The sequence below is a fragment of the Trichomycterus rosablanca genome, chromosome 3, assembly GCF_030014385.1.
Source record: "Trichomycterus rosablanca isolate fTriRos1 chromosome 3, fTriRos1.hap1, whole genome shotgun sequence".
In the NCBI taxonomy this organism is placed as follows: domain Eukaryota; kingdom Metazoa; phylum Chordata; class Actinopteri; order Siluriformes; family Trichomycteridae; genus Trichomycterus; species Trichomycterus rosablanca.
The window spans coordinates 55,274,047-55,297,741 of record NC_085990.1 but is presented as its reverse complement, the minus strand read 5'-3'; the positions used below and the strand labels follow the sequence as shown (position 1 = coordinate 55,297,741).

The following is a 23,695-nucleotide window of genomic DNA, read 5'->3' as shown; positions in this document are numbered from 1 at the left end:
TCCAGTTTACAGTGTGTGTGTGTGTGTGTGTGTGTTATTATCTCACCTCAGTATCTCCAGTTTACAGTGTGTGTGTGTGTGTGTGTGTGTGTGTGTGTGTGTGTGTGTGTTATAATCTCACCTCAGTATCTCCAGTGTACAGTGTGAATTCTTCAGTGCAGCAGAGAGCAGCTTCACTCCTGAATCCTGCAGCTTATTGTTACTCAGGTTCAGTTCCCTCAGATTGTTGGAGTTTGAACTGAGAACTGAGGACAGAGCTGCACAACTTTCACCTGTTAGATCACATTTATACAACCTGAGAAAGAAAAGATGAAACATCAGATTATTGGAATCAGTGTGTGTGTGTGTTATAATCTCACCTCAGTATCTCTAGTGTACAGTGTGTGTGTGTGTGTGTTATAATCTCACCCCAGTATCTCCAGTTTACAGTGTGGATTCTTCAGTGCAGCAGAGAGCAGCTTCACTCCTGAATCCTGCAGGTTATTGTGACTCAGGTTCAGATCTCTCAGATTGTTGGAGTTTGAACTGAGAACTGAGGACAGAGCTGCACAACTTTCACCTGTTAGAGAACACCAGTCCAACCTGAGAAAGAAAAGATGAAACATCGGATCACACACACACACACACACGCAAATCTTTGTTTTTATTTCCTTCAGGTACTTTCTCCAGCTAACTAAAACATGCAGAAGGTGGATTGGCTGCTTTAAAAGTGAAGGTGTGATGCCCTGTGATGAACTGGGACCTGCACTAGATGCACTGTGGCCCTGGCCAGGACAGAATGGTAGTTATTAATAAATAAATATTAATAAACAATTAATAATTAAATGAATACATGTGTGCAGTGTGGTTCTTTATTTCTGGATTCATGCTCTGTTAAAAAAATGATTATTTATGAGATCAAAAGTAAATGGACACGGTTACATACTGTATGTTAAAATCATTTTTACTAAGTAACAAATAAATAATTTAGCCAAATTAAAATAACCAAAATCTTTAAAACTCAAATACACACATGAAACAAAGTCATTGAAATCTACCAGTCTGGAAACGGTTACAAAGCCATTGTTAAGGCTCTGGGACTCCAGTGACCCACAGTAAGAATCATTATCTACAAATGGAGAACAATTGAAACCTTCCCAGCACCTTCCCATTAAAATGAAAACATTTAAATTTACAGCATTTAGCAGACGCTTTTATCCAAAGCGACTTACACAATGAGCTGAACACGATAAGCAATTGAGGGTTAAGGGCCTTGCTCAGGGACCCAACAGTGGCAACTTGGTGTTGGCGGGGCTTCAATGGCTCAAACAAACTAAAACAATTTTGGAGATTCTGTGTGTGTATGTGTGTGTGTGTGTGTGTGTGTGTGTGTGTTATAATCTCACCTCAGTATCTCCAGTTCACAGTGTGTGTGTGTGTGTGTGTGTGTGTGTGTGTGTGTATGTGTTATAATCTCACCACAGTATCTCCAGTTTACAGTGTGGATTCTTCAGTGCAGTAGAGAGCAGCTTCACTCCTGAATCCTGCAGATTATTGAAACTCAGGTTCAGATCTCTCAGATTGTTGGAATTTGAACTGAGAACTGAGGATAGAGCTGCACAACTTTCACCTGTTAGAGAACAACATTCCAACCTGAAAAAAAAGAAAAAAAGAAAACATAAGATCATTCTCACACACACACACACAAATCTTTGCTTTTTCCCGTTCAGGTACTTTAATTTTCTCCAGCTAACTAAAACATGCAGAAGGTGGATTGGCTGCTCTAAACGTGAACCTGTGATGCCCTGTGATGAACTGGGACCTGCACTAGATGCACTGTGGCCCTGACCAGGACAGAATGGTAGTTGAAGATGAATGAATACATGTATGTAGTGTGGTTCTTTATTTCTGGATTCATGCTCTGTGTACAAACTGATTATATCTGAGATCAAAAGTAAATGGACACAGTTATAATTATTAAAATCATTTTTACTAAGTAACAAATAATTAATTTAGAACCAAAATCTTTAAAACAATTTTTATTGAAAGTTTCAGATGATTGTATAGTGGTTGGGTGTATCAGGGATAAGCAGGGAGATTAGTAGAGAGACCTTCTGAGCAGCTTTGTTGAATGGTGCGTGAGAAACCATCTGCTTCTAAATGTGTCCAAAACTAAGGAGATATTAGTGGACTTCAGGAGGAATAGGACCACAATCGGACCTGTTATCATCATGGGTCAGAACGTAGAACTGGTGGACACTTACAAGTACTTGGGTGTCTGGCTCAACAACAGACTAGATTGGAGGGCCAACACAGAGGCTGTGTACAGCAAGGGGATGAGCTGACTACTTTCTGAGAAAGCTCAGGTCCTTTAATGTGTGCAACAAAATGTTGGCTATCTTTTACCAGACTGTTGTTGCGGGTGCTGTGTTCTTTGCAGCAGTGTGTTGGGGAGGCAGCATCAGAGCAGGGGATGTAAAGAAACTTGATCAGAAACAAACTGATCGGGAAGGCTGGCTCAGTCTTGGGCTGCTCACTTGACAGTTTCGAGTTGGTGGTTGGAAGGAGGTCACTGAATAAACTCACAACCATATTTGACAACCCATCACACCCCCTTCATGACATGCTAGTAAGACAGAGGAGCATTTTCCGCAACAGACTCATCCAACTCCGCTGTAACAAAATCTACCCATGTGGGAAAAAAAGTTACAAAGCCATTGTTAAGGCCCTGGGACTCCAGTGAACCACAGTAAGAATCATTATCTACAAAAAAAGAACAATTTAAACCTTCCCAGCACAGCAAAATTACACTGAGAACACATCAACAACTTATCCCGGAGGTGGAGGTCACAAAAGAACTGAGACGAACAAGCGAGAGTTCAACTCTGAATGACTCAAAGAAACTAAAATGATTTTGGAAATACTGTAAGAAATGTGTGTGTGTGTGTGTGTGTCTGTGTTATAATCTCACCTCTATATCTCCAGTTTACAGTGTGTGTGTGTGTGTGTGTGTGTTATAATCTCACCTCAGTATCTCCAGTTTACAGTGTGTGTGTGTGTGTGTGTGTGTGTGTCTTATAATCTCACCTCAGTATCTCCAGTTTACAGTGTGTGTGTGTGTGTGTGTGTTATAATCTTACCTCTATATCTCCAGTTTACAGTGTGTGTGTGTGTGTGTGTTATAATCTCACCTCTATATCTCCAGTTTACAGTGTGTGTGTGTGTTATAATCTCACCTCAGTATCTCCAGTTTACAGTGTGTGTGTGTGTGTGTGTGTGTGTTATAATCTCACCCCAGTATCTCCAGTTTACAGTGTGTGTGTGTTATAATCTCACCTTTATATCTCCAGTTTACAGTGTGTGAGTGAGTGTGTGTGTGTGTGTGTGTGTGTGTAAAGATATATTCAAAAGTTGGAGTAGGTATTTTTGAAGACATATAATTAATGGGTGAAGTAAACTCCAAATGCATGGGGCACTTATGGCCCTGGATGCAGGGCGGTACACAAAGAATGCAGCTAGTAATGTGTTTTGGTCTCGGGTTAAGGCCATGACTATGCATTCCTCTTACGGGGCAGTATGCAAAGAACACAGCATTATCGAGATCTGGAATGGAACAACCTTGATATTGTCTAGTAATGTGTTTTGGCCTTGTTTGCGGCCCTGACTCACTTGCAGAGGCATTCCTTTTAACAGTCAAAACTGGGAAGCTGAAATGAATAAACTCTTGCCTCAACCAACCTTGAGACATTGTTATGAACTTGGCACAATGCTCAGAAAGGGGAAGAGACTGGCCAACTGCTCAAAAAGTGTTAGGATCCGCCAGCGCTTACCTTTTATTTTCGGGTTTTCCCAGCGTTTTGTTTTTATTCCGGGTTGCATTTTGTTTTTCTCTGTTTTCTTTAGTTTCCCCCGATCGCTTTTGTTCTTGGTGTTGTTTTGCGTTTGTTTTCCCGTTTTGCTCCCTTCTCCCCCTAGCGGCCTGGAGCGGTACTGTTTTCGGAGGTTGCTGCGGTAACCAGCCAATAGATCGCTGGAGACACACCTGCGCCTCATTCTCCATCTCATCAACTACTGCATTTAAACGCCGGCTTTTCCTTCACTCCTCGCCAGATTGTCTGCTCGCCATACGACCTTCTCCCCGCTCCTGGTTCCGCCGCTCCTGGTTCTCCTGCGTTCCTGCGGCTTCCTGTTTTCTGGTCCCCCCGTTCCTGGTCTTCCTGCGTTCCTGCCGTTCCGCCGCTCCTGGTTCTCCTGCGTTCCTGCGGCTTCCTGTTTTCTGGTCCCTCCGTTCCTGGTCTTCCTGCGTTCCTGCCGTCCTTCTGCATCCGTTCTCCACCTGTGCCCTGCACTCCGGCTCCACTACTCATCGTTCGTCTCCCTGCATCCCGGTTCATCGCTCCTGGTCACCTGTCCGCCCTGCAGTTCCCCGGCGCTACCAGTACCGCTCCTGCCGCTCCCCTCTCGTTTCGGTTATCCTTTTGGTTGTTGTTTTGTCTTCATTTTATATTGTTTAATAAAACATTGTGTTTTTACGTCTGGGTTTTGGTTGTTTGTGCACTCGCCTTTTGGGTTCCCCCCCCTGGTCCTTGGTGGGCTACGACCCCACCGTAACAAAAAGGGGGAGAGACTGGCCAACTGGCCAACTATATAAATATATACAGCGGGGAAAATAAGTATTGAACGCATCAACAGTGCTTCCTCAGTAAATATATTTCTGATGGGACTACTGACATGGAATTTTCACCAGAAGTTGGTAACAACCCAAGTAATCCACACACAAGTCCAAAAATTAAGTTTTGTGTAATAAAGTGGAATGACACAGGGGAAAATTTATTGAACACATAAAGAAAATGAGGTGCAAAAAGGCATGGAAATCCAAAACACCAGCTGAAATCTGTCAGTATTTACAAAGCAATCCTGCCCCTATCAGTGCAAATTAATATCAGCTGGTTTAGTCCTAATTGATGGCCTATAAAAAGGTTTCTCATTACCAAGGTGTCACACAAGAAGCATCTCATGTTGGGTAATAGCAAATAGATCTTACAAGACTTTCGCAACCATATTGTTGCAAAGCATACTGATGGTATTGGTTAATGACGTATTTCTAAACTTCTAAATGTTCCAGTGAGCACCGTTGGGGCCACTATCCGGAAGTGAAAAGAACATTATATCACCATAAACAGGCCCCTGCTCCTTGCAAGATTTCTGACAGAAGTATTCTTGAATAGTCAGAAGAGTTGTCCAAAAGCCAAGGACCACTCGCGGAGAGCTTCAGAAAAGACCTGGAATTAGCAGATACAGCTTTTCTACTAAGTATTAAATACATTTCAGTAAGCGTGTTCAATACTTTTTCCCTGTGTCATTCCACTTTATTACACATAACTTAATTTTTGGACTCATTTGTTTTGACTTCTTTGTATGTGTGGATTTCTTGGGTTGTTACCAACATCTGGTGAAAATTTCATGTCAATAGCCTCATCAGAAATATATTTACTGAGCAAAGTGTTGATGCGTTCAATACTTATTTTCCCCGCTGTATATATTTATATATATGTATTTTTATATATATAAAATAAAGACTCCTAAAAGTGAAAGTGTAAATCATCAATACTAAAACAGTTTGGCGTTCTCGGCAGGATTTGGATGATATTTCAGTTTCACTGAGTAAGACAGCATGTTTAAGCATAAGAACAAAAAGGATGAGGGAGAGGCGAGCGAGTTTATCCCAGGATGGGAAGACAGGCTCTATGAAGCCTTGGCACAAGAAGTGCGCAAGGGTGGCGGTCCATGTGAACCGTCGTCAGCTGCGTTGAAAGATGGTGAGCCTGAACAGCTGATGACCTGTTTGAGAAAGGGTCCTCCTCTAAATCTTACCTCTATACTGTATCTCAAGTTTACAGTGTGTGTGTTATAATCTCACCTCAGTATCTCCAGTTTACAGTGTGTGTGTGTGTGTGTGTGTGTGTGTTATAATCTCACCACAGTATCTCTAGTGTACAGTGTGTGTGTGTGTGTGTATGTTATAATCTCACCTCAGTATCTCCAGTTTACAGTGTGGATTCTTCAGTGCAGCAGAGAGCAGCTTCACTCCTGAATCCTGCAGATTATTTTTACTCAGGTTCAGATCTCTCAGATTGTTGGAGTTTGAACTGAGAACTGAGGACAGAGCTGCACAACTTTCACCTGTTAGAGAACAAGAATCCAACCTGAAAAAGAAAAGATGAAACATCAGATTACTGGAATCAGAGTGTGTGTGTGTGTGTGTGTGTGTAATAATCTGACCTCAGCATCTCCAGTGTTTATTTTAAATCTAAATTTAGTCATCAAGAACTCTACTCTCTGGTGGATAATATAATGACAGGGAGTGGATTCTATTTAGATTTTATTTAGATTCTAGGTTTAGGTTTTATTTTGAGGAATGTAGAGAATATGAAATAGAAACTTTGCTACAAAATGATCTTACAGTAAAACATCCTAGTTAATAAAGCCTGATAATGAGTATTAAACAGAATACATACAGCTTACACGTTTAGCCTCCATTACACAGTTCAGTTTGAGTATGCGCCGATCTACATTTAATTTATAACAACAGATAAAATCAAATTGTTTTTGTAGCAGGTGATCGACATTATTTTTCTTTTCTTTTTGTTTAATTATTCTCTGCTGGTTCATTTTTAATAAAATTAAGTTTAAAAAGTTATTCACAAAGCTACTCATAACGCTATTCAGGGTTGTACTTGATCATAACATTTAAAATTTTTATTGTCTTACTTAAACTTGTAAACAACTGACCCATATTTCATCATCTTTCTTCTTCTTTCTCTGCCCTTGCAGCTCCAGTTGAATTATGGGATAGATTATCAGACCACAGTGTGCTGTGTTTGCATACTCAAAAGCTGCGCATGCAGTAGGTCATCAGGGTACATTTAGCATACTGTTTAATGAATACAACATATTAGGACACACTACCCGCACTCATGGGGTGCTTTCTGTACTGTTCAGTATGGAAGTTTGTGATTTCAGATGCAGCCAGTGAAACCATTAACAATGTAGCTGCTAATCCCACTAGTTTTACACTGCTTTCAATAATTTGCACTGCACTTTTCAGTAACACAATAAAAACATAATTTTATATAAATACACATGGTTTAATACATATTTAGAAAGATAGACAGATAAAAGTGTGAGCAGAGAGAGAGAGAGAAAGGATGGATAAGAGTCTGTGGATGATGGAAATATTTTTACAGCATTAATGTTGCTAATTGTGTGAAACATCATCTGTAGTTAAAGATGTAAAGCTGTGTGGACATGAGAAATTTGTTCTGCAGGTAACTGTCACTCAGTTAGCTAAGCTAATGCTAACACTTGCATCAGAGATACTGGTTTCCTTCTGTTTGATTAAAACAGTTGAGCAATAGTGACTGAAAACATTGTAGAATATTATTCTGTATGACTATCTGTTTCTACACACTCAACTCATACATTTGAGCAACTGGGAGTGAGCTGCATTGTGTGAAGCAGGGGTTTTCAAACGGGGATGCGAGTACCTGTCCAGGGGAGGCACGACAAACACACTTAATGTTATTCAGTTCAGTCAGAAAAAAACCTTAAAAATACCAGTGAAGATAAATTGGTGACAAAAACAATGACTGCTGTTATAGGATGTGTGCATGTGTCTTTAGGAGAGGTGTATAGTGGGAGATGCTCTGTTCACAGTATCGCCGATCAGGCATTTCATTAAAACCACCTCCTTGTTTCTACACTCACTGTCCATTTTATCAGCTGCACTTACCATATAGTAGCACTTTGTAGTTCTACAAATACTGACTGTAGTCCATCTCTACATACCTTTTAGCTTGCTTTCATGCTGTTCTTCAATGGTCAGGACCCACACAGGGCCACCACAGAGCAGGTATTATTTAGGTGGTGGATGATTCTCAGCACTGCAGTGACACTGACATGGTGGTGGTGTGTTAGTGTGTGTTGTGCTGGTATGAGTGGATCAGACACAGCAGCGCTGCTGGAGTTTTTAAACCCCTCACTGTCACTGCTGGACTGAGAATCGTCCACCAACCAAAAATATTCAGCCAACAGCACCCCGTGGGCAGCGTCCTGTGACCACTGATGAAGGTCTAGAAGATGACCGACTCAAACAGCAGCAATAGATGAGCGATCATCTCTGACTTTACATCTACAAGGTGGACCAACTAGGTAGGAGCGTCTAATAGAGTGGACAGTGAGTGGACACGGTATTTAAAAACTCCATCAGTGCTGCTGTGTCTGATCCACTCATACCAGCACAACACACACTAACACACCACCACCATATTAATAAATGCTGTGGTATTAAATAAATACCAGCTACTGAAACAGTCTGTGTGACTCATTTACCTTAAAAAGCTCAGGCTTAATTAATCTGTTTGTTTGTTTGTTTATTAGGATTTTAATGTCAGTTTTACACTTTGGTTACATTCATGACAGGAACGGTAGTTACTCATTACACATGATTCATCAGTTCACAAGGTTATATCGAACAGTCATGGACTATTTAGTATCTCCAGTTTACCTCACTTGCATGTCTTTGGACTGTGGGAGGAAACCGGAGCCTTAATTAAACTGTATATTACCACAGAGCGGTAGTCAAGTCAGACTCGTTCTGCCCATGAAGCTAAACGTTTTTTGTCAGTCAAGGCAGAGATTCCTTAACTAGTGAATTTAGCAATTTCAATCAGAGATATTGCATTGTATGTATGATGTACACAACTTTAAGTATATTATTTTAGCTTGTCAAGAGCTTTCACAATGTGCAAGGGTTGGTGGGGGCGCAAGTTTGAGATCGGGGGCACAATATCGAGGTTGGCAGACGGAAGAAGGCGCATGTCCAAAAAGGTTTAAAACGCCTGGTGTTATGTGTAACTGCAGCCAAATTAATATTTATTCTTTTACAATAATTTATTATTAATATAAAATATTTTAAATACAATTAATACAATTTTTTTTTATACATTTACATTTTATACATATACATTGACTTAGACTTTAATTTGATGTCAGACAGGATGAAGCTGAGATATTTCATGTTTTATCTGCTCAGCTTAATTTCATTTATTAATAAACATCCATTTCAAAAGAGTTGGGACAGTAAAGCATTTACCACTTTGTAATGTTGCCATTCCTTTTCACCACTTAAAAGAGGTTTTGGCACCGAGGAGACCAAGTGATTTAGTGTTTCAGCTTTTATTTTGTCTCGTTCTTCCTGCAAACACGTCTTAAGATGTGTAACAGTACGGGGGGGTCGTCGTTGTCGCATTTCTTCTTTCAAAATTCTCTATTGCAGGCAGGTCAGTCCAGTACTTTATAATGTGTGCAGCAAGTGGTTTTACATCATCTTGTTGAAAAATGCTGGACGTCCCTGGAAAAGACGACGTGTTGAAGGCAGCACATGTTGCTCTAAGATCTAAACGTACTTTTCTGTATTAATGCTGCATCATAGAAGAGTAAATGACCTTTACCAAGGGTACTGACACACCCCCATACCATGACACACCCTGGTACTGACACGCCCCCATACCATGACAGACCCTGGAACTGAAACACCCCCATACCATGACACACCCTGGTACTGACACACCCCCATACCATGACAGACCCTGGTACTGACACACCCCCATACCATGACAGACCCTGGTACTGACACACCCTCATACCATGACAGACCCTGGAACTGACACACCCCCATACCATGACAGACCCTGGTACTGACACACCCCCATACCATGACACACCCTGGTACTGACACACCCCCATACCATGACAGACCCTGGTACTGACACACCCCCATACCATGACAGACCCTGGTACTGACATGCCCCATACCATGACACACCCTGGAACTGACACACCCCCATACCATGACAGACCCTGGTACTGACACATCCCCATACGAGGACAGACCTGGTACTGACACACCCCCATACCATGACAAACCCTGGTACTGACACACCCCCATACCATGACAGACCCTGGTACTGACACACCCCCATACCATGACAGACCCTGGTACTGACACACCACCATACCATGACACACCCTGTTACTGACATACCCCCATACCATGACAAACCCTGGTACTGACACACCCCATACCATGACAAACCCTGGTACTGAAACACCCCATACCATGACACACCCTGGCACTGACACGCCCGCATACCATGACAGGTCCTGGTACTGACACACCCCCACACCATGACAGACCCTGGTACTAACACACCCCCATACCATGACAGACCCTGGTACTGACACGACCCCACACCATGACAGACTCTGGTACTGACACACCCCCATACCATAAAAGACCCTGGTACTGACACCCCCCCCATACCATGACAGACCCTGGTACTGACACCCCCCCACACCATGACAGACCCTTGTACTGACACACCCCCATACCATGAAAGACCCTGGTACTGACACACCCCCACATCATGACACACCCTGGTACTGACACACCCCCATACCATGACAGACCCTGGTACTGACACACCCTCATACCATGACAGACCCTGGAACTGACACACCCCCATACCATGACAGACCCTGGTACTGACACACCCCCATACCATGACACACCCTGGTACTGACACACCCCCATACCATGACAGACCCTGATACTGACACACCCCCATACCATGACAGACCCTGGTACTGACATGCCCCATACCATGACACACCCTGGAACTGACACACCCCATACCATGACAGACCCTGGTACTGACACATCCCCATACGAGGACAGACCTGGTACTGACACACCCCCATACCATGACAAACCCTGGTACTGACACACCCCCATACCATGACAGACCCTGGTACTGACACACCCCCATACCATGACAGACCCTGGTACTGACACACCACCATACCATGACACACCCTGTTACTGACATACCCCCATACCATGACAAACCCTGGTACTGACACACCCCATACCATGACAAACCCTGGTACTGAAACACCCCATACCATGACACACCCTGGCACTGACACGCCCCCATACCATGACGGACCCTGGTACTGACACACCCCATACCATGACACACCCTGGCACTGACACACCCCCATACCATGACAGACTCTGGTACTGACACACCCCATACCATGACACACCCTGGCACTGACACGCCCGCATACCATGACAGGTCCTGGTACTGACACACCCCCACACCATGACAGACCCTGGTACTGACACGACCCCACACCATGACAGACTCTGGTACTGACACACCCCCATACCATAAAAGACCCTGGTACTGACACCCCCCCCATACCATGACAGACCCTGGTACTGACACCCCCCCACACCATGACAGACCCTTGTACTGACACACCCCCATACCATGAAAGACCCTGGTACTGACACACCCCCACATCATGACACACCCTGGTACTGACACACCCCCATACCATAACAGACCCTGGTACTGACACACCCCATACCATGACACACCCTGGCACTGACACCCCCCCACACCATGACAGACCCTGGTACTGACACACCCCCATACCATGACAGACCCTGGTACTAACACACCCCCATACCATGACAGACTCTGGTACTGACACCCCCCCACACCATGACAGACTCTGGTACTGACACACCCCCATACCATAACAGACCCTGGTACTGACACCCCCCCCCCCATACCATGACAGACCCTGGTACTGACACACCCCCACACCATGACAGACCCTGGTACTGACAAACCCCTATACCATGACAGACCCTGGTACTGACACACCCCATACCATGACAGACCCTGATACTGACACACCCCCATACCATGAAAGACCCTGGTACTGACACACCCCCACACCATGACAGACTCTGGTACTGACACACCCCCATACCATAACAGACCCTGGTACTGACACCCCCCCCATACCATGACAGACCCTGGTACTGACACACCCCCACACCATGACAGACCCTTGTACTGACACACCCCATACCATGAAAGACCCTGGTACTGACACACCCCCACATCATGATAGACCCTGGTACTGACACATCCCCATACCATAACAGACCCTGGCAATGACACACCCCCACACCATGACAGACCCTGGTATTGAAACACCCCCATACCATAACAGACCCTGGTACTGACACACCCCATACCATGACACACCCTGGCACTGACACACTCCCATACCATGACAGACCCTGGCACTGACACCCCCCCACACCATGACAGATCCTGGCAGTGACACACCCCCATGCCATAACAGACCCTGGTACTGACACGCCCCATACCATGACAGACCCTGATACTGACACACCCCCATACCATGACAGAACCTGGTACTGACACACCCCCACACCATGACAGATCCTGGTACTGACACACCCCCATACCATGACAGACCCTGGTACTGACACCCCCCCATACCATGACAGACCCTGGTACTGACACACCCCCATACCATGTCAGACCCTGTCACTGACACACCCCCACACCATGACAGACACTGGTACTGACACGCCCCCATACCATGACAGACCCTGGTACTGACACACCCCCATACCATGACAGACCCTGGTACTGACACACCCCCATACCATAACAGACCCTGGTACTGACACACCCCCATACCATGAAACACCCTGGTACTGACACACCCCCACACCATGACAGACCCTGGTACTGACACACCCCCATACCATAAAAGACCCTGGTACTGACACACCCCATACTATGACAGACCCTGGTACTGACACACCCCCATACCATGACAGACCCTGGTACTTACACACACCCATACCATGACAGACCCTGGCTTTTGGACGTGTTGCTGATAACAGTCTGGATGGTTTTTCTAGTCTTTGGTCAGAGGCACATGGTATCCATTTTTTCCAAAAAATGACCTGGAATGCTGATTCATCTGACCACAATACATGTGTGATGGTCCATCCTAGATGACTCAGAGCCCAGAGAAGTTGACACCACTTCTGGACATGGTTAACATGTTGCCGTCTGAGGGATGGAAGATCACGAGTGTTCAGCTTAAGCTTGTGTCTTTGGCCTCTACTCACTGAAATTCCTTTCGATTCCTTGAATGGTTTAATGATATTCTGTACTGTAGAGGGAGAACATGCAAATTCCTTTCCAATCTTTCTTTGAGGTTTGTTTTTAAACATTTCAATAATTTTCCCACACATTTATGGACAAACTGGATCCTCTGATCATCTTAACTCATCAAAAACTCTCAGCCTTTTCCGGCCGCTCAGGTGGCGTAGCGGTAAAAAACATGCTGGAACCAGAGCTGGGATCTCAAATACATCGTATCGAATCTCAGATGGGTGGGACTAAGCCGGATGGGGTCTCTCTCTCATGACTGGTGCAATTACAACCTCTGCTGGCTGATTGATGGTGCCTGCACAGAGATGGGAAAAGAGTGCTCTCAGGGTGTGTCCCTCCGTACACACAGCTAGGCTGCACTGCATTTGTCAAAGTGTAGGTGACAAGATGCATACGGCTGCTGCCCAAGTGTCGGAGGGGGCGTGGGTTAGCTTCGTTCTCCTCAACCAGAGTGGGGATCGGCATTGGTGGAGAGGAAGCATGATGTAATGGGGCAATTGGATGCGCTAAAAGGGAGAAAAATGGGGAGAAAATGACTGAGCCTTTCCAAAAAGCTGCTTTTGTACAAAACCATGATTACAATCACCTGATTACATCACCTGTTTGGAATCACATAATTTAGTTTTTTCACTTTTCACTTACTAGCTCTAAATTGCCCAGTCCCAACTTTTTTGAAAAGTGTTGCAGGCCTGAAATGCAGGAATGGATGTTTATTAATAAATAAAATGAAGTTGAGTAGATAAAAGATGAAATATCTCAGGTTCATCCTGTCTGACATCAAATAAAAGTCAAAGAAAATGTAAGAAACTCTGTGTTTTTTGGATGGTTGTAAACACAGCAGCAGCTTTACTGGAGCAAACTTAAACTGCTTCACTACATTTATAATAACAGTAAAAAGCTGCTGCTGTGATATTAATGAAGAAAATACTTACTCAGCTTTTCTGGATTCTTTCACCACTAGCAGAAGCCTCAGAAGACATTCATCTGATCTGTTATATTTACTCAAATTAAACTCCTCCAGATCTTCTTCTGAGTTCAGCAACACAAACACCAGTGCTGACCACTGAGCAGGAGAGAGACTGGTTCTACTGAGACAACCAGAATATTCTGTTTTAGTAGTAAGTTTTGAGATTATATACTCATGTTTATAACTGGGTTCTATTCTCTTCAGGTAAGTCTGGACCTCCTGCACTAGAGAATGATCATTCAGTTCATTCAGACAGTAGAACAGATTGATGGATTTCTCTGGTGAGGGATTCTCCCTGATCTTCTCCTTGATGTACTCAACAATTTCCTGTTTACTGTGAGAGCTACTTCCTGTCTGTGTCAGTAGGTCTCGTAGGAGAGTCTGATTGGACTCCAGTGAGAGACCCAGAAGGAAGCGAAGGAAAAGGTCCAGGTGTCCATTCTCACTCTGTAAGGCCCTGTCCACTTCACTTTTGAAGAAATCAGACATGCTGGACTTGGTGAACAGATCAGACATATCAGTGGTTTGTTGTTCTGTTGGATTTTTGCTGATGAAGTGGATAAAAGCAAATGAAGCAGCCAGAAACTCCTGGACGCTCAGATGAACAAAGCTGAAGACCTTCCCCAGGTGCAACCCAAACTCCTCTCTGAAGATCTGGGTGCATACTCCTGAGTACACTGACACTTCTCTAACATCAATACCACACTCTCTCAGGTCTTCTTCATAGAAGATCAGGTTTCCTTTCTCAAGCTGTTGAAAAGCCAGTTTTCCCAGTGCCAGTATCGTCTCTCTGGTCTGGTGAGGGTCTGGGTCACATTTCCCATGATACTTTTGTTCCTTGTGTTTGATCTGAAAGATCAGGAAGTGGATGAACATTTGAGTCAGAGTTTTGGGGATCTCTCCACCCTCTGCTTCACCCAGCATTCTCTCTAGAACAGAGGCTGAAATCCAGCAGAAGCCTGGAATGTGACACATGATGTAGAGGCTTCTTGATGACTTCATGTGTTTGATGATTTTACTGGCCAGGTTCTCATCACTGATCCTCTTCCTGAAGTACTCCTCTTTCTGAGGATTACTGAACCCTCGTATCTCTGTTACCTGGGATACACACTCAGGAGGGATCTGATTGGCTGCAGCTGGTCGAGAGGTGATCCAGAGGAGAGCAGAGGGAAGCAGGTTCCCCTTGATGAGGTTTGTCAGCAGCACATCCACTGAGACTGATTCTGTTACATCCCACACAGTCTCATTGTTCTGGAAGTTTAGATAAAGTCGACACTCATCCAGACCATCAAAGATGAAAATGATCTTGAAGATGCTGCAGTCTACTGATTTTATTCTTTTTATCTCTGGAAAAAAATAATGAAGAAGCTCCATCAGACTGAGATGTTTTTCCTTTATCAGATTCAGCTCTCTAAAGGGAAGTGGGAACATGAAGAGAACGTCCTGATTGGCTTTTCCTTCAGCCCAGTCCAGAATGAACTTCTGCACAGAGACGGTTTTTCCAATTCCAGCAACTCCTTTAGTCAGCATAGTTCTGATGGACGTGTCTTTAAAGAGGTCGTTACATTTGATGGGTTTCTCCTGTGTTGTTGGTCTCCTGGATGTCGTTTCGATCTGTCTCACCTCATGTTCATTATTGACGTCTCCACTCGAACCCTCTGTGATGTAGAGCTCAGTGTAGATCTGATCCAGTAGAACTGATGATCCATGCTGTGAGATTCCTTCATTAATTCTTTTATATTTCTCTATCAGTTTGGTTTTGAGGTTCTTCTGATAAACAGAGTTCAGCTCTAATAACCAGAAAAACATGAAGATCAATATTTCACTGTATGAACCAGAATATAAAATCTAATATTATTTATTTCATTCATTTCATTTCATTTTCAGCATTTAGCAGACACCTTTATCCAAAGCGACTTACAGTACAGTTACAGTATACAATCTAAGCAATTAAGGGTTAAGGGCCTTGCTCAAGGGTCCAACAGATGCAACCTAGCAGTGGTGAGGCTTGAACCAGCAACCTTTTGAATACTAGTTCAGTACCCTAACCACTAGGCTACGGCTTTACTAATCTAATCTGTCTGATCATCTCTATCAGATGCTGATTTATTCAGACATAATGGTCCATGTCCAGGTTCTAATATCAGGTTGCCACTAATAATCTTTTCATTAGTATTAGAATATTTTAAACTGAACTGTTTTGTGATTAAATCTGGACCAGAGTTGTTGTTCATATCAAATGAAAGTGATGAAATAAAACCAGCAGCTCTTACTGGTCTGTAGTGTTTTGGCTTCCTCATTCTTCACCTCCAGGCATTCTAAGTAATCTGGACTCTTCTCATACAGAGAGTTGTCTGTCTGTTCCAGCTGCTGATTAACAATACACAATAATAAAATATTTTCTGCGACTAAACAGGTACAGTCAGCTCCAGAATTATTGGCATTCTTAATAAAGATGAGTAAAACAGTCATGATAGAAGCTCTCCAGATCCTTCAGGTTTTAAAATTCTCTTGTCTTTAGCTCACCTTTTAACATTACATCTACATTAATAATCAAATGGTTGTTTGATGTTAATGTTAACACACTTCACAACAACCTTTTAATAAGTCAACGCTAGACTTTTATCAAGCTAACCAAAGGGAGAAGAGTCAGAGCAAGCAGAAGTGTCCACATCCAGTTGCCGTTTCCTCTGGGGCAGAAGTACCATGTACAAATTAACTTTGTGTTCTCATGACACTCACTCACTTAACCGCTTATTCAATTAGGGTCGTGGGGGGGGGGGGGGGGGGGGGGTGCTGGAGCCTATCCCATCTTTTCAATGGGCACAAGGCACACAGTAACACCTTGGATGGGGCGCCAGTCCATCGCAGGGCACACACACACACACTCATTTACTTATAGGGCAATTCAGTGTCTCCAATTAACCTGACTGCATGTCTTTGGACTGTGGGAAAATGGAGCTCCCAACACACGCACAGGAAGAACATCCAAACTCCGCACAGAAAGGACCAGGACTGCCCCACCTGGGGATCAAACCCAGGACCTTTTTGCTGTGAGGCGACAGTGCTACCCACCGAGCCACTGTGCCGCCCTCTCAAGATACTGTATACCATTTATATTTACACATAAATGTTTACTTACATTATTTACAGTCACGCCAGAAAGTCTGCACACCCCTTTCACCTTCTCCATGTTTTATTACGTTACAGACTCTTTCTATAGTAGATTGAGTTCATTTTTTGTCTTAAACATCTAAACACAATCACCAATAATTACAAAGTGAAAACAGGGTTTAGAAAATTATTTTACTGATAAAAAATTCCTTTATTTAGGGGTTACACATCTGTACACACCCTGAGCCCCAAACTTGGTTGATGTACCAAGGCATCTTGGAAAAGAAGCTACGAGCTTGGCACACTTGTTTCTGGATGTTGTTGCCCATTTCTCTTGGCATATCCTTTCAGCTCCGTCAGGTTGGATGGGGAGCACTGGTACACAGCCATTTTTAGCTCCTTCCACAGATGTTTGATTAGATTTAGGTCTGGGCTCTGGCTGGGCCACTCAAGGACATTCACAGACTTTCTCTGAAGCCACGCCTTTGTTCTCTTGTGTGCTTCGGGTCATTGTCATGTTGGAAGGTAAACCTTCGCCCCAGTCTGAGGTCCAGGGCGCTCTAGAGCAAGTTATCATCAAGGATCTCGGTGTACTGAGCTGCATTCATCTTTCCCTCTATCAGGACTGGTCGTCCCGATCCCGCTGCTGAAAAACATCCCCACATCATGATGCTGCCACCGCCATGTTTCACTGTAGGGATGGTATTAACCAGGTGATGAGCGGTGCCTGGTTTCCTCCAGACGTGATGCTTGGTATTCAGGCCAAAATGTTCAATTTTGGTTTTATCAGACCAGAGAATCTTGAGAGTCCTTCAGACGGGTTGCATTGTGTCTTTTACTAAGGAGTGGCTTCCGTCTGGCCACGCTACAATAAAGGTGTGATTTGTGTAGTGCTGCCTTGATGGTTGATCTTCTGATAAGTTCTCCCATCTCCACAAGGATACGCTGAAGCTCTGTCAGAGTGATGTTTGGGTTCCTGCTTACCTCCCTGGACAAGGTACATCTTCCCTGATCACTCAGTTTGGCCAGGAGGCCAGCTCTAGGAAGATTTTTGGTGGTTCCAAACTTCTTCCATTTATGAATAAGGTTGCCACTGTGCTCTTTGGGACCTGTAAAGCTGCTGCAGTTGTTCTGTACCCTTCTCCAGATTGATGCCTTGACACCATCCTGTTTCTGAGGTCTGCAGATAATTCCTTTGACCCCATGGCTTGGGGTTTGCTCTGATACACACTGTCAACTGTGGGACCTCATGTGGGTGTTGGCAATCCCCAATCATGTCCAATCAATTGAATTGACCACATGTGTACTCCAATTAAATTGTAGAACCATCTCAAGCAGTATCAGTAAAAACAAAATGCACCTCAGCTCACCTTTGGGTGTCATATCAAAGGGTGTGCACACTAGTGTACATATGATATTTTACATTTAGATTTTTAATAAATTAGCACAAATATTTAAAAACCTGCTTTCACTTTGTCATTGTGTAGAATTTTGTGACAAAAAATTAACTCTAAGTCTATTATAGCATGAGTCTGTAATGTAATAAGACGTGGAGAAGGTGAAAGGGGTGTGCAGACTCTCCGGCTTGACTGTAAGTGACAAAAAGACAAATTCTTGTTGTACAGATGACTGTGAGAAAGACTAATATTCTACCTTTATTATTTTCTTAAAATTCAACCCTCAACAGGATAATCCTCTCATTATTCAGAGTAATGATAAAATAACACTCCAAAACTGGACCCCAATTTATTATTTTCAAAAGTACATTGATGACCCTGTGTCAAATGGCTATGTGCACAAACCAACGTAAAGTCCTTGTGTCTGGAGCAGCACTAAACACCACTCCTAAAAAAGTAGAAGATATTCTTTGGCAGTTCTGTCTACATGGCCTGTCTAGGGTATCTAAATATACAGATGTTTTGGGCTTCAAACACCAGGGTTTTTTGTGGGTTACCAAGATAAGACCAGTTTCAGAGTCACAGAGGGATGGAGCATTGAAGAACAAGCTGTCCTTCATTTGGCGGAAACCGTTCCCAAAGGAACCCACCTGTTTGAAAAGGTTTTTTACAACTATTAATCTCCTGGACACCCCGATGGAAAAAGGTTTGGCAGGTACTGAAACTCTCATGAGGAGCAGAATTCCAAATGAGTGCAACATTATAGTGGATCAGGCCATCAAAAAAAGGAAAGGGGACATCTAAGATGTCTAAAGTTATAAGTGGTTTAAAAACAAACCTGTGGTCATGACATCCTCTGCCTTTTCTTAGGGATTTATTTACTGTGATTATGATTCAGTTTCATATGTACCATGTTCTGGTGTCCAATGTAGTGGACACATTATGTATTTAAAATAAAATTAAAATAATAATAATAATGTTTTCAGTATGCTTATTGACTTCCAAACAATTTGGAAAGTGAAAAAATTAAGAATTGGTAGTCAGGAGGATATACAACCCCAAATCAGAAAAAGTTGGGATAGCATAAAAACACAGAGTACGTACATATACACATTATGAACTAAAGTGTGCAAATTCAACCATTATTTAAACAGGAAGTTCTGGAGAACTGAGTAAAACAAATTTAATTTGAGAATACATACACATCAAGTAGTGATTTTATAGGTAACTGTATTTGACTGTTGTATTAAAATGAAGTCAGAGATACTGTTTATTACAACAGATAATCTGTAATCATCTCTGATTAACCATCACACTGTTACAAGTATGAACATGGAAACTTCTGCAATATAAAGAAACACAAAATCCACACAAAGACTCAGATACACACCTCGAAAACCGAGTCCAACTCATTTCTGCTGCTTTGTTCTGATTTCTTTAATTTCTCTTGGTTTCTGTGAACAACCGAAGCATCAAGTTTAATATAAATGATACAACATTTTCACATCTGCACACCAAACAGCAACAAACATCCAGCAGCTGTTTAACATCATCATACCATCCAATCAAAAACTCTCATCTTTCAGAAACTACAAATTAGGTTAATGAATTTATTCAGGTGAGAGTGAATAACCTAATAGAATAGAAAATATAATACTGACCTCAGATCTGTAGAAGAATCGCCTCCTCTGAAGAGTAAGGGACAGTCTATTGACTGATCACTCTTTATGGGCACACAGCTGGGTTCAGGTGAGTCTGATCTTTTACTTTCCACCGATCTAAAGCACAGAAGGAAAAGAATAATGCAGTAAAGCATATTTTGAACATGTCCTGCACTAGCATTACTAGCATGCTACATTTGGGATTAAGGAACATCTGATGTACAATATTAAACTTGTAAATATTAAAATCATGACTTACGTACTTTTTAATCATTTACTTTTATTTTATTTACATTAAGACAATAAAAAAAATGCAAAACAGCAGTGTTTCCTACATTTACTTAGTTCATTATTTCATCTTTAGTGTCATTTCCTCCAAAAAGATCTGGAATACTGATTCGTCCGACCACAACATACATTTTTGCTGTGTGATGGTCCAGATGCCTTTGATCACAGAGAATTTGACCATGTCTCTTTTGTGAATAGTAGAGTGACGTTTATAAATGTAACTCGTTATTGTAGTGCTTAACAAACATGTGCCAAAGTAATACCTCAACCGTGTGATTCTGTCAGTTATTGATAAATGAAGGTTCTTAAGCCACGCATCTCACCTGGGCTCGTAAGGTTGCTAACTGAACCCTAGAGGACTGGCAACATATGCCAAGGTCCACTGTTTGGTATTGGTCGTTGTTTTGGAGCAACATGTGCTGCCTTCAAGGCATTGTCTTTTCCAGGGACGTCCAGCATTTTTCAACAAGACGATGCAAAATCCCCTGCTGCAGACATTACAAAGGCGTGGCTGCGAAAGAAGAGGGTACGAGTACTGGACTGACCTGCCTGCAGTCCTCACCTGTCCCCAATAGAGAATGTGTGGAGAATTTTAAAACAACGACGATCCCTCGTACTGTTACACATCTTAAGACGTGTTTGCAAAATAAAAGCTGAAACACTAAATCACTTGGTCTCCTCGGTGCCAAAACGTCTTTAAAGTGGTAAAAAGGAACGGCAACATTACAAAGTGGTAAATGCTTTACTGTCCCAACATTTTTTGGAATGTGTTGCAGAACTGAAATGCAGGAATGGATGTTTATTAATAAATGAAATGAAGTTGAGCAGATAAAACATGAAATATCTCAGGTTCATCCTGTCTGACATCAAATAAAAGTCAAAGTCAATGTAAGAAACTCTGTGTTTTTATTTGCATTTTCCATACTGTCCCAACTTTTTCTGATTTGGGGTTGTATATAGTGCTTTCCTAGGTGGTTGTAATTGTCACACAGCTATGTAATAGTAATTGCATTACATACTTAATACTTTTCTTATTTTATTCTACTCTATTTACTGTACTTACTCTGTACTGGAGCTGTTGTAACACCCACATTCCCCCATGGGGATCAATAAAGAAATCTTATATAAAGCAAATACTGCCACAGGTACACATATTTACTCAAGTTATATCAATTTGCCTATTAGAAGCTTCTAAAGTCATAATATCCTTTTTCTGGAATTTTCCAAGCTGTTTAAAGGCTCAGTGATATTTGAATATAGTGAATTGTAAACATTTGTTGAAAAACTTGCTTGAGTCATGTACAGTTAGAATCTGATTTTTCATACATGATGTTTGGATTAAAGCTTGGATAGACGTGTACTGTAGTAAATGATTAGGATCCAGTCTGAAGGTTAGTAAATAGTTGAATGTTAATGAATTGTAATCAGTTGAATAAATTAGGTGGTTACATACTGATTTAATGTGTGTTAATTATAAATAGTTCTGAAGAGGGAGACAATAATTAGTACAAAACAGTTTTACCTTAAATGTTGCATTAAAATATTCCTGCTTCTTTCTGATTTCTTTACAACATTTTCACATCTGTACAGCAAACAGTAATAAACATCCAGCAGCTGTTTAACATCATCATACTGTCCAATCAGAAACTCTCATCTTTCAGAAACTACAAATCAAGTGAATGAATTTAATCAGGTGGGAGTGATTAGAAAATATAATGCTGACCTCAAATCAGTAGAAGAATGGCCTCCTCTGAAGCTTATGAGATGGTCCATTGACCAGTCACTCTTCATGGACACACAGCTGGGTTCAGGTGAGTCTGAGATTTTTCTCTTCAATGACCTGAAGCACAGAAGAAGAAGAACCACTGGAGTTTAATATGTGATTAATAAACAGGTACAAAAAATGTGATTATTAAACTTGTATAGTGATGAAATGTTGAAAATAATAATCAATAAAATGATGAATAATAAATAAAGTAATGATGGTATACAAATAATTTTGAACATGGCCTACGATCATTGCTAACATGCTACATTTGGGATTAAGGAACATCTGATGTACCATTTTAGTGTAAGTATAACTATTTATATTTATATAAATAGTATTCATTTCCGGTTGAGAGTTAGGCTGTGCGCGATATTTGCTGCCGCTTCTTGCCGGACTTTTCTGGGCTTTTTTGGACTTACTTTTCTCTTTTTGGACTTTGTAATTAAGCCGGTTTTTCTACTGGTCTTCTGATTTTCAACCGGTCTGCTCACTTATCGTCCGCTGCTGCCGTTTGCTTGTTTTTAGCAAACTCCATGCTACTAACATTCTTCTTAGTACCGGCTGCCGTTGCTTGGCTGCGAGCCCGCTTACATGAACGACCCGTAAGCGCGACAAGGTGAGTGAATTTCTTATCATTCATTTTTGCTGTTTGCTATAAACTTTCATCACGTTACGAGTGTTTCTGATTGACTGTTTGGACGGTGTTCGGTTCTGTTTGGCTAACGTAGTTACATGCATTTCTTGGCATCACAGTGTTCTAAGGCGGCTATGCGGCTTATTGGAGTTCTACTTTTTGCTGCCTACATTTTTGGATCTCTGGAATTTGTTTCTGCTTCTGATGGGTTATTTAGCACTCATGGCGCTAACCCGAGATATAGCTACTCTACTACGGATCTCCAATGTTTATGTTTGCTCTACCGGCTTGATGCCTCTGTTTACAACTTATGCCGCTCTATTGGTATCGCTAGGAGACCTCGCTACATACATCGCGGCCGTAAACACAGATCTCCTCCACAACCTCCTGCGTCTAGTGTCAGTTTTCCAGTCACGCGAATTACTAATCGTGGGTTTAGGAGTCGCTCTGGAAGGTTGTATCGTGGAGTGGATCACACTGTTCTACGAGAGATTCCTCGTGCTACCACTCTACATCAGTCCCATATATCCACGTCTCATCGTCCGTGGAATCTAGCTTTCTAGCTGCACTTCTCAATGACCTCATTGGTCAATATCATCTGGACCTATTTTTTCTAACTGAAACTTGGCAAGTGCCTGGCGAGTATATTCACCTAAATGCTGCTGTTCCTCCGGATTTTAAATACCTAGCCTTGCCTAGGAAAACTGGCAGGGGCGGGGGTCTTGCAGTATTATTCAAAGAGGGA

At 42.4% G+C, this 23,695-nt stretch overlaps 1 protein-coding gene across 1 annotated transcript in view; it reads right to left on the bottom strand.

Moving 5' to 3' along the window:
* Window positions 1-23,695, bottom strand: part of LOC134309978 (NACHT, LRR and PYD domains-containing protein 3-like) — a 259,037-nt gene that overhangs the window by 54,455 nt on the left and 180,887 nt on the right. The window contains exons 14-15 of the mRNA XM_062991482.1: window positions 6,012-6,185; window positions 122-295 (exon numbers count right to left, since the gene is read on the bottom strand). Of these exons, the coding sequence (XP_062847552.1) occupies window positions 122-295; window positions 6,012-6,185 (348 nt within the window). The remainder of the gene's footprint in view (window positions 1-121; window positions 296-6,011; window positions 6,186-23,695) is intronic.